General features: G+C 58.3%; 1 protein-coding gene across 4 annotated transcripts in view; it reads right to left on the bottom strand.

Moving 5' to 3' along the window:
- The window catches only part of FLYWCH1 (FLYWCH-type zinc finger 1), a 41,992-nt gene continuing 26,280 nt past the window's right edge, over positions 1–15,712 (bottom strand). For 3 of the 4 annotated variants that reach the window (XM_043916039.1, XM_043916038.1, XM_043916037.1), the window contains 8 exons: positions 13,478–13,909; positions 12,765–13,223; positions 11,404–11,847; positions 10,991–11,254; positions 7,980–8,243; positions 6,899–7,171; positions 5,171–5,243; positions 1–2,369 (listed from right to left, as the gene is read on the bottom strand). In XM_043916039.1, coding sequence (XP_043771974.1) covers positions 2,330–2,369; positions 5,171–5,243; positions 6,899–7,171; positions 7,980–8,243; positions 10,991–11,254; positions 11,404–11,847; positions 12,765–13,223; positions 13,478–13,811 — 2,151 coding nt within the window. In that variant the 5' untranslated portion in view covers positions 13,812–13,909 and the 3' untranslated portion in view covers positions 1–2,329. The remainder of the gene's footprint in view (positions 2,370–5,170; positions 5,244–6,898; positions 7,172–7,979; positions 8,244–10,990; positions 11,255–11,403; positions 11,848–12,764; positions 13,224–13,477; positions 13,910–15,712) is intronic. The other variant, XM_043916041.1, reaches the window with a different exon arrangement.

Here is a 15,712-nt window from a genome sequence, read left to right as displayed (position 1 = left end):
CACATGGTGAAGACATACCGAAGCAAGTTTATTGCAGGAAGGAGCAGCCAAGCGGAAACAGGCAAGGAGGGCAGGGCCGCATCCCGCTGCTGCTGTCCGCCAGGGGCCAGCTTCCTGCACGCTTTCCTCTGTGACGGTGCCAGGGCGGGGGATGTCTCTCTGGCTCTAGAACAGGGAAGGAAGTGGCCACATGAAGGGGGCTTGGGGGTGGGTAGCTATGGGGCCACCCCAGGCGGCCGCAGCGTCCAGATTCACGTCCACTGGGGAGTCCTCAGTCTGAGCAACACGGACCAGCCACCTGCCCTTTGAGGTCACAGCAGGTGCAGAGACGGGGGCGCGTGGATGGGCCCCATCAGAGGGCAGGGCAGACACACTGCAGAGGCAGAGGCGGGGGAACCGGTGACCCTGTGGGGCCGGGGTGATGCTGGCTGCTAGGACTCAGTGCTTCTGGCCTGGCACCTCGGGGCTCTGTGAGGCTCCCCTTCGTGAGAGACTGAGCAGAGAGCCAGCTGGTGGTGGCACAGATGTGCCCGTCCACTGAACTTCAGGTGCGGCCGCCTCCCATGAGCGTGCTCATCTGTGGGCCTGGATTGGGGTGTATCTGCTTCCCCCAGGGCTGTGTCTTCGGCCTTGGCCTTGGCCGAGAGCAGTTCACTGTCTCGGGGCAAGAGCGCTGCCCGAAACGTAGCCCCCGTGTCGAGTGTCCACTGCGTGAGGCCAGCAGCACGACGGGCCTCCTGCCTGGGAGCAGGGGTGGGCCGTCCGGTCATGTTGCTGGGCCATCTCCATGGCCGCTGGCCAGGCTGGTGGGCGAGGGCCCCATGGAGCTGGCAGTCCAGTCAAGGAATGGGTCAGTTACCTGCCTGGGAAGGTAGCCAGGGTCTGGGGGGGAGGGGGTCCAGGTGGCCCTAGTTTGGGGAGGCCACTTCCACTTCCAACTTGGCCCAGCTTGTGAAAACAAGTCAGGGAGGACGTGGGATGAGTCAGCAGAGGTCCAAGGCCTTTCTTTCAGCTCCACAAGGGCTGGGGGAACAGCCAGCAGGAGACCCCATCCATGAGCTTTCCGAAGACTCCCACCTGCGCCTGGTCCAGCTGACGCTTGGGCCAGGTGAGCAAACGCTGCCCCAGGTGTGGAGGCCTCCCTCTGCCCAACCAAGATCCATCACTTCCAACCACGAGGCACAAGGACGCGTGGAGTGTGTGGCCTTCTGGTGGCCATCTGCTGCTGCAGCGGGCATGTGGACACACAGCAGCTCTACACGGCGAGGTATAAAATCGGGTTTATTGCGGGAAGGGTGGAGGCAGAGGGACAGCGGGGGGCGTCCGAGCTGTCACTGCCTCGCAGCCAGACGGCAGGCTGCATGGCCAGCTAGGTGGGAGAGGGGGAGCCCCCGGCAATCACAGGGTGGGGGCAAGGAGCCACTGGCGGGGACATGGCCCCCTTAGCAAGCTGCAGCCTTGGGTTGGTGGCGGACATTGGCCTGTTGCTCCCGGCTGTGCCAAAAGACAGGAGAAGGGGATGCCCCCGCCCCCATCATCTGGGTCTGTCTCTCCTCTGGCATCAGGCGAACCTGGGCAACCTGGGGCAGTCTGCCCAGCGCAGGCTCCCACGGTGCAACACCACCTGCCCTGGGCATCGTCGACACTGGGCTTGATTTAAGTTGGAAAAGAGCAAAGGCAACTCCAACAGATGGTGTAAAAGTCCCCTGGTTTCTGCCTGCTCTGCTACAGGACGGCCACACCCTGGCAGGTGCCCAAGGAGTGTGGAGGCCCGCCTGGCACCTGCCTGGCAAACACCACGTGGGGCAGCTCAGCCTGAAGAGGCAGGAACTTCCCCAAACTCGCCCGCCTTCATCTTGACGTGGCCACCACGATGACTTTCCACTTTATGGAGCCCAAGTGGGACCACACCCGACAGGGAAGTCCTTGGCAAAGCTGTGGGCTCTCAGGATGGCTGGGCGTTTGCGGTTCAGCAGGCTACGGTTGGGGGGAGTGTCTTTGTGAATAGTGCTTCCTTTCTCTGAGCTTTTCGAGGCCCTCACGGGGGTTCCCCCACCCGTCACGTCACCCCACATTACGAACTGCTGCAGGCCACCAGCTCCCGGGACTCATCTCTGCCAGCAGGGAGACACCATCAAGCATTCTTCCTGGGAGGCCTCTGGAGGAAATGTGAAGCCCGTGGATGCTTTAGAGAATGCAAGAGAGGCTTTGTCGAGCAAAATCTAACCAGGTGGGAAGTGCCAGGGTCCTGCGAGGACCTGGAGCATCCTTGACACTGGCAACACGTTAGGTTGGGTTGATTTCTCTGCCGTCAGGCCAGAGGCTGGCCTCACTGGGACTCGTTGTTGAGTTGTGTACTTTCCACCTTTCTGAGGACACAGAAACACACATGCGTCATGCAAATCCAAACATGGCGGAAGGAGATAATGAAGAAAGTTAAGGATAATAAAGTAAAAAATGACCTAGCATAAATAAAATGCAAAAAAAAAAAAGGACAGTTAAGGATTCCTATAATCCGTTCCCTCTAGAGATCACCATCGACTAGGTCATTTTTATACACATACATCACATTGGTGCCTTGAAAACATGGAATTGGGAACTCCCCGGTGGTCCAGTGGGTAGGACTTGGTGCTTCCCCTGACATGGCCCAGGGTTCAATCCCTGGTTGAGGAAACTAAGATATCGCTAGCCAAGAGGCGTGGCCAAGAAAACAACAACAAAAGAGAAACCCCATGCCCTTTAACTACACCCCCAACATAACTCACCCTAGGCAAACTTTAATCTACTTTCTATCTCCATAGATTTGCCCATTCTGGACATTTCATAGAAATGGAATCACACGAGGTGTGGTCTTTTGTGTGTCTGGCCTCTTTCACTTCTCATGCTTTTGAAATTCATCTGTGTTGTAGTGTGTGTCAGCAATTCATTCCTTTTTATGGCCAAATAACATTTCATTGTTGGAGAAGGCAATGGCACCCCACTCGGGTACTCTTGCCTGGAAAATCCCATGGACGGAGGAGCCTGGTAGGCTGCAGTCCATGGGGTTGCTAAGAGTCGGACACAACTGAGTGACTTCACTTTCACTTTTCACTTTCATGCACTGGAGAAGAAAATGGCAACCCACTCCAGTGTTCTTGCCTGGAGAATCCCAGGGACAGCGGAGCCTGGTGGGCTGCCGTCTATGGGGTCGCAGAGTCAGACACGACTGAAGTGACTTAGCAGCAACATTTCATTGTATGAATAAATTATATCTTGTTTTAAGCACAGGGTACCTGTAGTCACTGATATTCCAGAATCTTAGGAAAAAAGCAGTGCTTAATTGCTCAGTCGTGTCTGACTCTTTGCAACCCCATGGACAGAGGAGCCTGGTGGGCTACAACAATAGCCTGCCAGGCTCCTCTGTTCATGGGATTCTCCAGGCAAGAATACTGGACGGTTTCCATGCCTTCCTCCAGGGGATCTTCCCAACCCAGGGATTGAACCCAGGTCTCCTGCATTACAGGCGGATTCTTTATTGTCTGAGCCACCAGGGAAGCCCATGAAAAAAAGCAAGTGTTCAGCAAAAATCAAATTCTTTGTACAAACAGGTAAGAGTGAGCAACTGTCGTCATTTAGGGACAGTATCAGTCAAGCCCTGGAAGCATCCTGATCTGGACCCTGGAAGCTCAGGGTTAGCCTTACAAACAGGCTATTTTAAGGACAGGAGTTGCCGGCCTGTTGTGTTAAGTCTCTTCTGTATGATATTGACTTACAAACGGGGAAGCAATTTTGGATTCCTGGCATAATTCCCATTTGGTCATGGTGTAGGATCCTTTTCACGTTGCTGGATTCAGTTTGCGGTATTTTGCTGAGAATTTTTGTATCTGTATTCCTAAGAGATATTGTTCTCTAGTCTTTTCTTGTGATGTCTTTGGTTTTGGTGCCAGGCTACCGCCAGCCTTCCAGGATGAGTTGGGATCTAGTTCCCTGACCAGGGATCAAACCAGGTCCCCTGCATTGGAACATGAAGCCTTCACCACTAAGACCACCAGGGAAGTCTCTCAAAGTATTTTCTAACTTCCCTTGTAATTTTCTTTGAGTCACTGGGTATATTTACAAATATGCTGTTTAACTTTCATGTATTTGTGAGTTTCCCAAATTTTTGTGGTTGACTTCTAATGTCACTCCACTGTGGTCAGACAACATACTCTGTATGATTTCAGTCCTTTTAAATTTGAAGGGTCTTGTCTGATGGCCTACATAGTGGTCCATCCTGGGGAATGTGTGCTTGAGAAGAATGTGAATTCTGCTGTAGGTGGCGGCCTCCTCATTGCTCTGCTCCCTCACTTGTTATTGTTCAGTCGCTCAGTCGTGTGACCCCATGAACTGCAGCACACCAGGCCTCCCTGTCCATCATCAACTCCCGGAGCTTGCTCAAACTCAAGTCCACTGAATCAATGATGTCATCCAACCCTCTCATCCTCTGTCGCCCCCTTCTCCTGCCTTCAGTCTTTCCCAGCATCAGGATCTCTTCCAGTAAGTCAGCTCTTCGCATCAGGCGACCAAAGTATTGGAGTTTCAGCTTCAGCATCAGTCCTTCCAATGAGTACTCAGGGTTGAGTTCCTTTAGGATGGACTGGTTTGATCTCCCTGCTGTCCAAGGGACTCTCAAGAATCTTCTCCAGCACCACAGTTCGAAAGCATCACTTCTTCGGCACTCAGCCTTCTTTATGGTCCAACTCTTACATCCGTACATGACTACTGGAAAAACCATAGCTTTGACTAGATAGACCTTGTCAGCAAAGTGATATCTCGGCTTTTTAATATACTCCCTTCCTCAGATCGCTTATTTTGGGGGAAAATAGCTGTCCTGTTTGAGGATACTAGAGCAGCCCTAAGGAAAGGTCTACATGATATAGGCCTCCAGCCCACAGCCCTGTGATTGAACAGGTCATTTGGAAACACCCACTCCAGCCCCCCTCCTCAAGCTTTCAGATGGCTGAAAGCTTGGAGACCCACATGGACACCTTCCCTTCGATCTCACGAGAGATCCTGAGCCAGAACTATCCCATCTAGCCCCTCCCGAAATCTCAACCCACAGACGCTGTGAAAGGCAGTAAGTATTTGCTGTTCTCAGTCTTGAGGCTTTGAGGTAATTTGTGATGCAGCAATAGATAACCAATATAGTTACCCATAGCTCTGCTGGCATTCAGGAGCACACGTCTCAAAGCACAGTTGAACTTCAGGCAGAAGTTTTACCTTTTCTGAGAGAAAAACATTGAAAACATGGATTACTACACTTCTTCTCTTGTTGAAGTTGCCAGAGGCAAAGGCACACCCCTTGGAACAATGAATGACCTCAAGGCCTCAAGGCAGAAGAAAACCAGGCAGAATGACTGACGGGGGGAGTCATTGGGAATTCTGGTTTTCTGATGCCCCAAACCAACTGCATGCATGTGTGCTAAGTCGCTTCAGTCCTGTCCAACTCTGTGTGACTCCATGGACTGTAGCCCACCAGGCTCCTCTGTCTATGGAATTCTCCAGGCAAGAATACTGGAGTGGGTTGCCATTTTCTTCTCCAGGGGATCTTCCTGACCCAGAGATTGAACCCTTCTGTCTCTTGCGTCTCCTGCACTGGCAGGCAAGTTCTTTTCCAAGTGAGCCACCAAAGAAGCCCCAAACTACCTATGTCAGTAAAATAAGCTATTGGAGATTGCAAGTCAGGCTTCACCTTGTCACCAAAAAGACTGGAAGGCAACTAGATCTCAAAGAGGCCACACCCTTCATCCTGCCAAAGGCGAGTCACAGCGCCTCCTCCTTGGTTAAGTCAAACTGGCTTTCTCATGGAAAAAAAATTCTAAAGCAGAAATCAAGTTTCCTTTGGCTGTTTTATGCAACTTGGATTCATTCCTGTGTAAGATGTGGCCCTTCCTATTTCCATGAATTAATATGAGACACATACCGCTTTCTAAAGACTGGTGTTACAGCCTGTTTATTTGAAGTGAAACCAAGTTCAGTTCGCCATGGTTAATCATTTGCAAAACTACGTGTGTGTGCACATGCTCATGCTGGTGTGTGCATACTCGGTAGTACATTCTTCTAGAGCAGTCTATATTTGTTAAACAGATTTTCAAAAGATACTACCATTCATAAAAAATGAAGACCTCTTAGTGTAAAAGAGAGGAAAGAAAATGCCAGTTAGAATGGGAGTGTTTGCTTGTTTGTTTTGTTTGGCTGCACTTGTGTGACTTGAGGGATCTTAGTTTCCCAACCAGGGATTGAACCCAGGCAGTGAGAACATGGAGTCCTAATGACTGGACTGCCAGGGAATTCCCAGGGAAGTTGTTTTTAATAATGGGACAGATTCAGGGACTTTCTGGGTGGTCCAACCCTGGAAGGACTGATGCTGAACCTGAAGCTCCAATACTTTGGTCACCTGAGGCGAAGAGCTGACTCACTGGAAAGATGGAAGGCAGGAGGAGAAGGGGACGACAGAAGATGAGATGGTTGGATGGCATCACTGACTCGATGGACATGAGTTTGAGTAAACTCTGGGAGTTGGTGAAGGACAGGGAAGCCTAGTGTGCTGCAGTCCATGGGGTCACAAAGAGTCAGACACGACTGAGCGACTCAACAACTGCTGGTCCAGAGGTTAAGACTGTGCTTCCAGTGCAGGGGGTGTGGGTTAGTTCCCTGTTGGGGGAATGAAGATCCCACAGGCCTCACAGCACCCCCCAAAAAAGGATGGGACAGACTTAGGGGCGTCTCTCGATCCAGGAGAAGAAGCCAGTGGGAGGTAGGGTAGGAGACTCTAGAGAGGCAGGAAGCCCAGGGAACAAAGCTCCCCAGACGGTGTCGGCCCCCTGGGGTGTCTGAACCTCAGCCTGGCAGAGAGCCTCGTCCACGGCCCTGTCTGTACCTGGGTCCTCCTGCTGGGCCGGGCTGGGGAGCCGCTCCCGCTGCCGCAGCGCCTCCAGGCCCGCCAGGTCGGGCGGGTGGCAGTGGCTGCGCATGATGGTCACCTGTGGGCCCTGGGTGATGGCGCGGCTGCGGCAGCCCTTACGGGCCTGGTCCCGGCACATCCAGTACACCTTCTCCCCGGCCGCCTTCTCCTTCCTGTAGAGGAAGGACTCGTACACCAGGAACCGGCCTCCGAGGGAAGTCCTCAGGAACTCCAGGGGCTGGGGGGCTTCTGGAAGGAACAGGCCGTGCAAGTGGGGCACCTGGGCGGGGCCCCAGAAGCAGGGCACAGAGCTCCACCCAGAAAAGCGGGGACCCCGCGCCCACCCCAGCTGGCGCCGCAGGGCCCTGGGGACTGAAGCTCAGGCTGCCTCAGCCCTGTCACCTTGGGGTGCGGGCCATCTGTCTGTCTGAGGGCCTTGGGGCTACCGGGGAGGCTGGCCCCTCGGCTGCTCAAACCCTGAGTTTTCCCGCAGGCCCCTGCTGACCCAACTTGACCTCCACACCAGCTGGCAGGCGCTCCAGGCCAGGGGCTGGACTGGAACACTCTGGAAGGCCCGAGGTTGGTCTGGACCGTGCACCGGGGGGCTCCCCGCTCCGGGGCCACCCACCCATTGGCCAGCTGGCGACTAGTCAGATTCTCCTTCAGGAGACATTTTAAGAATCTGAACTGAAAGCTCATGACATGTCGGGGTGGGGGTGGCCGGAAGGTAGGGGTGGCGAGAGAAGGGCAGACAGACTGTCCCCCAGGTCCAGGAGCACTTCCCGCGGCTCCCGGTATCGCCCCTGCCCCGCCGCCTTCTCCAGCCGTCCGAGGGGGTCTCCCCCTAAGACTGCAGCCCCACCAGGACCAGCGCGGGAGTGTGGGGCCCCTTCCCCCGGAAGCTCACCACCCAGGGGGACAGACCCCCCCACCTGAGCCACAGCAAGTGTCCCACCAGGCACCCTGCAGTCCGAGCCCTGGGCTGTCCCCAGGGACTGCTGGGCCCCCAGGGAGACCAGGCCCAGTCCCCGCCCGCCCCCACACCCATCGCCCACACCTGAGCCTTCCCTCTGGGCTGGGCTGGGGAGCTGCTCCCGCTGCCGCAGCGCCTCCAGGCCCCCCAGGTCGGGCGGGTGGCAGTGTCTGCGCATCACCATGACTCTCGGGCCCTGGGTGATGGCGCGGCTGCGGCAGCCCATGCGGGCCTGGTCCCGGCATGTCCAGTACACCTTCTCCCCGGCCGCCTTCTCCCGCCGGTAGAGGAAGGACTCGTACACCAGGAAGCTGCCCCCCAGAGGGGTCCTCAGGAACTCGGGGCCTCCTGGGGAGAGATGGGACAGGGTCAGGGGAGGGAGGCAGGGAGGGTGCGCTGCTGTTCCAAGGTGTTGAGAGGGGGACCCAGGAGGTTCTGATTCGAGAACTCCCTTCCCGCCGTCCAGACACCGGGACCATGCAGGGGAGGGGGGTTGGGGGGTCTGTCAGGAGCCGGGATGGCAGCCGTCGGCGGGGAAGGTGCGTGGCCAGAGGGGAGGTATGGGACGGGGGCATGTTTCTGCTCTCCCTGCACTCGATGAAAACAGAACGAGTGAAAAAGGCACAGGGTACGAACCGGAGATTCAAGGAGGGGAGGGGAGGGCAGAGATGCTAACGCAGGTTAGAGGCTGGGCAGAGGGGGCACCTGGTCACAGAGCTGGCAAAGCAAGGGCTCGCCCAGCCTGCGGGGGACACTGTCAGAACAGGCAGAGTCCAGCAGCTGAGCCCAGGCCAGGCCCCAAACAGCAGACTGGCAAGGGCTGTCTGCCTGAAGGGCAATGAGACAGGTGCCCGTCTGGAGGAAGAGTGTGGGGCATGGGGAGAGGAGGAGGAGGTCTGCAGCCCACCCTGTTTCCCCGCCCGAGTCCCCGGAGCCGGCAGCCAGGCCGGGCACTGAGCTCTGGGGTCTCTCGTGTCACCAGGTTGGCGCCCACATACAGAGCGCGTGGGTCTCACCTTCAACCTGGCGGACAGCCAAGGACCACTGGACACGTGATCAAAGATTCTCACGTCTTCCACAATCGAAAAGTCAAGATTCTTACACCAAGTATCTCATATGAGGCCATGCAAAGCAATTTAAAGTGTATACAACAATCATTCCCAGAAATTCCCTGGAGGTCCAGCACTTAGGACTCCTCACTTTCACTGCTGGGGCAGGGGTTCAATTCCTGGTTGGGGAATTAAGATCCTGTAAGCTGTGTAGCATGCCCCCTCCCCCCCAAAAATCATTCCCCTTCAATTTGTGCTGTTTTATACAACTGTGTGATTGACAGAAAATGGAAGTGAATGGCATGTACCTGCTTGGAAAATTTCACCTGCTGACAAAACAAAAAAGAGAGAGAAAGAGAGACAAGCTTTACCCTAAAAGGCAGGGACCAAAGAAACCCACAGAGAAAAGGCACTTAGAGAAAACAAGGCCGCTGCCAGGGGCTGGGTGGGGGTGGGGTGGGCTTTCTGCTCTGGGATGATGGGTCAAAAAGGAGCTCATATACGAGAGTGAAAGTTAGTAAATTGAAGGACTGGAAAGCAAAATCAAGGAAGCGTGTGAAAAATGGGAACTTGAACGTCATGGAACATGAGGAAATTTCCATGAGTGAAGGACATGAGTTTCTGGCCTGAAAAGGCCCCGAGTGCCCCCCAGCCCAGCAACACACTCCAGGGGTGGAGACACAACCTTACACCTTCAAGCAAAGACCCCTCCACGTGCGTAGGATCAGTCCTGAGCACAAAGACCAGACGGCCACCGAGAAGGAGCCACAAATATCCTGGTCCCACTCGGCCGGGGCGGTTCATAGAAAAAAAGTACAGCAGCTGCGTTGACAGGAAGGGGCAGCACGGGGGGATCTGCTGGGCCCCCCTGTCTCTGGTCGGAGGTCAACAGGCAACGAGGAGATAAAAGACCAGCTGACACAGTGGAAGGAGGCAGGCTTCAGAGAAGAGGGAAAGAACAAAGGAACTGAGCGGTTACTCAGGATGGGAGTTGGGGGTGAGGATGGCAAGGGGTGAGACCATCCCCAGGTACACAGAAGTTACAAGGAAATGGGATAAAAAGAGAGTCGGGAAGAAAAAAGAAGAAATCAGAGGTCTCGAGTTTGAGAGAATTTTAGGGCCAGTCAGGCTCTAAAGGCGATTCAGAAAAGTCTGGGGCTGGGAACTCCGGAGGAGAGGCAGGTGGAGGCATGGACAGACCTGAGCGGAGAGCGCCAGCGAGCAGAGAGGGCCCGGCCAAGGCTGCTCTTGGCGAGACAGGAACACGTGAGTTACTGCGGCCTCATAAGGGTCAGACATAGGCCCTGTGGGGCCGTTAAGGCAGGAGGAGGGCCTGGGACCCTAACTGCCCAGCCCAGAGAGACAATGGCAGGTGCTGGGGGGAGTGAAGCAATCACAGGACCGTGTCACCTTCAGCCCTCAATACTTGTTACTTGGCGCGGTGTCAGCCACCCCCCAACTCTGGAAAAATGAGAAACCACCCTGTACCATCAGCTTCCTCTATAAATCCTATTGCAGTCTTCCCTTGTAGCTCAGCTGGTAAAGAATCTGCCTACAATGCAGGAGACCCAGGTTCGATTCCCGGGTCAGGAAGATCCCCTGGAGAAGGAAATGTCAATCCACTCCAGTATTCTTGTCTGGAGAATCCCACGGACAGAGGAGCCTGGCGGGCTACAGTCCATGGGGTCGCAAGAGTCGGACAAGACTTGGCGACTAAGCCACCACCACCGCCATAAATCCTATACATGCGAAACAAGAAAGGAAAAGAAGAGAAGGAGCAAAGGGAGCCTGGGCTGATCAGGTGTGCAGAGGTTCCGGGCTGGTCTGGGCAGGAGGGAGAGGAAGGCGATGAGGTGAGGTGGGGGTGGCGGGGGGAGGGGAAGACGAGGAGGGGAGGAGCCAGGAGGGAGCTGCAACCTTTCAGAAGTTTCCAGTAAGGACGGGAGGATGCTTGCTGGAGGTCAAGAGGGCACGGCGGGCAGTCTGGGTCTCCTGCCTGTCCACCGAGGCTGCCCCCCCGTCCCCGACCCTGTCCGTCTGACCAACCTGGGCTTCCTCGCTGGGCTGTGCCGGGGCGTTTCTCCCGCTGCCGCAGCGCCTCCAGGCCCCCCAGGTCGGGCGGGTGGCAGTGGCCTCGCATCACTGTCACCTGCCGGCCCTGGGTGATGGCGCGGCTGCGGCAGCCCATGCGGGCCTGGTCCCGGCACGTCCAGTACACCTTCTCCCCGGCCGCCTTCTCCCGCCGGTAGAGGAAGGACTCGTACACCAGGAAGCTGCCCCCCAGAGGGGTCCTCAGGAACTCGGGGCCTCCTGGGAAGAGAAGGGAGCGTGGTGGGACAGGAGCTGGGGGAGGGGGTGCGCCGGGGGCCAGGTCGGGCCTGGTGTCGCCCCCCTCCCGCCTCCTGGGACCTTGGGGAGCAAGACTGGAGGGAGGTCCGACCCAGCGGGTGTGGACTCACCCGGGTCCTCGTCCTTGTCCTCCTCGCCTTGGGGCTCAGCCGGGAGGTCCTCGTCGTTGGCCGTCGGGCGCTTCCTGGGCCGGGGCCTGGTGAGAGTCAGGGGCCCGGGCCCTCTGCGGTAGAGCAGGCTGTCCACGCCTTGGAGCGGCTTGTCCTCTGGGCCCCCAGGGCCGCCCGGCTGGGCCCGCAGCGCCGCCATGGCCCGCTCCTGCTGCCGCCGGGCCTTCAGGCCTTCCACGTCGGGCGCGTGGCAGTGGCCCCGCATGACAGTCACCCGATGGCCCTGGGTGATGGCCCGGCTGCGGCAGCCGTGCTGCGTGTGGTCCCGGCACGTCCAGTACACCTTGTCCCCCACGGCCTTCTCCCGCTTGTACAAGAAGGACTGGTGCACCAGGAAGCTGCCCCCATAGCAGGTCCTCAGGAACTCCAGGGGCGGGGGCCCTCCTGGAGGAGGAAGCGGGGAGGGGGCTGGGTGGGTGCCTGCTTCGGGGGCTCCAGGTGCGTCCCCGGGGACCACCTGCCCAGCGAGCCAGGAGGCCGTGCCCCTCTCCTGGTGGTCAGTGGGGGGTGGTCTCAGGGTGGGGCGGGGAGGGCTGAGCCGGCTCTGACGTGCCATACTTCTGCTTAGGGTTTGTTTGAAAAGTGGATCTAGTTTTTGAATAACTCAGGCATACTCCATAAAATAAAATGGGACCAGAAGACACACCATGGGAGACATACGCCCTGCCCCCAGCCCCTTAAATCCCTGAACTCTTTAATCCTTTCCAGGTTAGGAGGCCCACAGCCTCAGGGACCAAGCCCGCCTCCCAGTGACTGCTAGTAAAACCTCTGCAAAAACAAAATGAAAGTCAACAAACAGACGAAGAATGAAAACCTCTGCAAAGACTCCATCTAGCAGTGACTCAGAGACAACACACGCTGGACTAGGGCTGGCATTTCCCACCCATCAGCGCTCAGTCCCCTTACAGCGAGGCCATCACCTATCTTGTGAACCTGCAGAACTTCATCAAGGCTGCCCAGCCGCGTAAGGTGGGGCCAGTCCTTGAACCTGGGCCATGAAGCTCACGTCTCCCACCAGGCCCACCTCCCCAAACTTCATAGGTTGCCAGCACTCCGTGGGGCCCACAAACCTCAGGTTTGTGCCTCAGGAAGCTCCAGGAGGACCTGGGCCGCCCGGTCCACGAGCACTGCTTCTATTCCCACAGGCTTAATGATTATTGGGATGCCTTTATATTTTTAAAATCATTTTCTGACTTTGAGCGTGTTAAGAAGCCACAGAGGACCCAGCTGTGTCTTTGGGCAGAGGAAAGGGGCGTGGTTCCCGCCTGCTCAAGGGTAAGGCCAGGGTGGGGGGCACTCACTGCTCCCCAGCGTCGAGCGTTTCTTCGGGGGCAATCTCAGCAGCGCCAGGGCTCGGAGCCCCTCGTCCTCCTCGAGGGCCGGGTTGCTGAGCAGCGGGCCTGGGGTCGGCTCTGGCTCCACGGGGCACAGCCACGGGCCTGCCCCCTCTAGGGGCTCCTCCACCCGGCTGCCGGGGCCCTGGGAACCCGCCAAGCCTTCGGGCAGGGCCGGGCCGGGCAGCTTCTGCCTCTGGCGCCGGGCCTCCAGGCCCTCCTCGTCGGGCGGGTGGCAGTGGCCCCGCATGATGGTGGCGCGCGGGCCGCGGGTGATGGCCCGGGCTCGACAGCCCAGCTCACCGCGCTCGCGGCACTTCCAATACACCTTGTCACCCACGGCCTTCTCCTGCTTGTACAGGAAGGACTCCAGCACCAGCAGGCGGCCCCCAAACGGCGTCCTCAGGAACTCCAGGGGCTGGGTAACTGCAGAAGACAAGGTGGGGGGCAGGGCAGCTGACACGGAGCAAAGCTTGTGGCCAGGGGCATGGATGGGAACACAGGGATGGGGGCGCCCAGGGATGCTTTCCTGCCATCGTCACACCAGCCTGGGACAAGGTCAGGGAAGCCCTGCTCAGAGCAGGGAAGGGATGGCCAAGGTCACCCTGCTGGCAAAGCCCAAGTCTGAGCACGCAGGGCCACAAAGGTGGCCAGTTGGGGGCAGCTGGCCTGGAACTCACCAATGTTTGGCTTGCTGGGTTTCAGTGCCTGGGTCTGGGGCCTTGGCTGGACCACCCCATGCTGTTCTTCTACTGGCAGGATCTGGGGAGTCCCAGCCAGGGTGTCAGGGTCAGCCATCTCCAGGGTGAGGACACAGTGCACTTCTTCGGACTGGGGGTCCACGCCATCCCCACTCTCAGTGGAGGCCGCCAGGAGGACCAGTTCAGAGAACTCCATGGGCTTCGTGGGGGCTTCGAGGACGACATCTGTGCCCGGCTCAGGGGGCTCAGGGGAGGGCTCCTGGCCGGCCTTCACACTCTCACCCTCCTGCTCGCTGGGCTCGGGCAGGGGCATTCTGGGACGGGCGGCCGGGCCCCCAGGCCACACTCAGGTCTCAGTAGGATTTGTCCTCCACCTCCCTGCAAGGAACCTGGCAGTCCAGGGACTCTGTCCTAAGGGAGGAGGCAAAATCCCATCAGCGGAGACGTCCCTGGCAGTCCAGTGGATAAGACTCTGCGCTTCTAATGCAGGAGACATAGGTTCGATCCCTGGTTGGCGAACTAAGATCTCACATGGGAAAAAGAAGTCCCATCAGTGGAGGGGCCCTTGGGCCAGGATTCAGGAGGAATCTGGGCTGGAGGTCAGGGCAGGAGGGGCTGCCCTGTGCCCCCCATGCCCGCCCCCACCTTGGGGAAGGACCTGAATGCAGCTGGAGAACCCGGGCCGGCATGTCTGCTGTCTTGGCAGCCTCGGGACCATCACCTCCCCCCGCCAAACGTCACTCCCCATCTGTAAAATGTGCCAGAAACAGGGCTCTCCAGGGACCGCTGGGGTGACCAAGGTGCTGACAGCCATGAGTTACTAGGAGTCCAGGCCCACAGGTGCTGAGCTCGGGGTGGAGTGCTTCCATGGGTTTTTCCCGTTTAACCTTCACCCCACGTTATGGAAGTTGATCATTCCCATCGACCCAGGTTACAGATGAGAACACGGAGCACACAGCCATGCAGCAGAGCGGGGTGTCTGGTCGAGCTGGTCCAGGGCCCGCCCCGCACTGCACCTGGGCGACCTGCGCCAGGATAACAGGAGCCGGTCTTCCTGAGCAACGGGCGTCGGGGAAAAGCACTGGGGGATGTGAGCTCAGGTCACTGACCCTCCCAGAAGGCCTGCTGCCCTTCACCCCGACAGTGTCTGTGTCACCACGAGTGGGGGCTGGGCCCCCAGGGCACTCTGCAGACCCCAGAGGGGAGCCAGGCCCTGGGAGGCTGGACTCTGGGTTCCCAAATAGATCCAGTCCCCTTCCCAGGCCAGAGGCCCGGGCCACCCAAGGCTAGGGGATGCCAGGACCCCAGGAGGGCAGCGACTTCTGTCTGAGCTGGTGCTGGCGCTGCCCCAGCTGAGTGGGACAGGGCTGTGGAGGTGTCCAGAGGAGCCGTGGTCACTGAGGGCTCCCTGGCTGCTGGTCTGGAGAAGCAGAAAGGATGGCTGACAGGGGCCGGGCTGGCCTGGAGACCCGGGCCCTGGGGCATCGGTGGCCGTTTTTTCCTCTTGGGGGACTGGGTGGGAAGCATGTCGGGTCTTCCCCACCTCTCATAACAGCCCAGAATCGGACCTCAGCCTCCGGGTAAGTTTCGGCTTCCCCATCTGTGAGCTGTCAGCCCCATTCTGTGTTCTGCGGTCCCGATACCCGGGTCCCCCATTCCTGCCGCCTGGTGTTTCCTGGTCTGGGGCCCACATGCAGCTCCCCAAGGTCTATCAGACCACGTGCGGCGCTCCTGGGTCCCCGTAGAGGCAGAGTCAAGGCCACCGAGGGCAGCAGCAAAGCCCCGTCCCGATGGGCGGGGATTCAAGGAAACCCAAGGTACAGGTAAGGGGACGCCTGACGGATTCCCCCCGCCAGATCCTTCCTCAAGCGTCATCCTCCAACCCCTGCTGCCCCTGTGCGGCCCTTCCCACCCAGCCCCTCAGGCCGGAGCGGCGGCCCTGGGGACCCGGGGTCACGTGTGATGGCCGAGGCGAGACAACGGCGGCGCCTCGGCGCGCGCGGCCGGTCTGGCGGAAAAGGCCCCCTACGATGAGCCCCGCCCCTGACCGCCCCGCCCCCGCGCGCTGATTGGCCCCGGGGCACGTCCGTCCGCCGGGAGCCCGCCCCCGGGGTGCTCGGGGTTGAGCGGCTCAGGAACGCGGTGTCGACCCCGCGTCCTTCCCAGGACACTGCGAAAAGGCCTCAAGGGAGCCGGCCCTCCCTTCCACAGGCC

This window comes from Cervus elaphus, chromosome 10 (assembly GCF_910594005.1).
Source record: "Cervus elaphus chromosome 10, mCerEla1.1, whole genome shotgun sequence".
Taxonomy (NCBI): Eukaryota; Metazoa; Chordata; class Mammalia; order Artiodactyla; family Cervidae; genus Cervus; species Cervus elaphus.
Note: the sequence above shows the minus strand (reverse complement) of the source record. Positions and strands in the feature narration are given on the sequence as shown.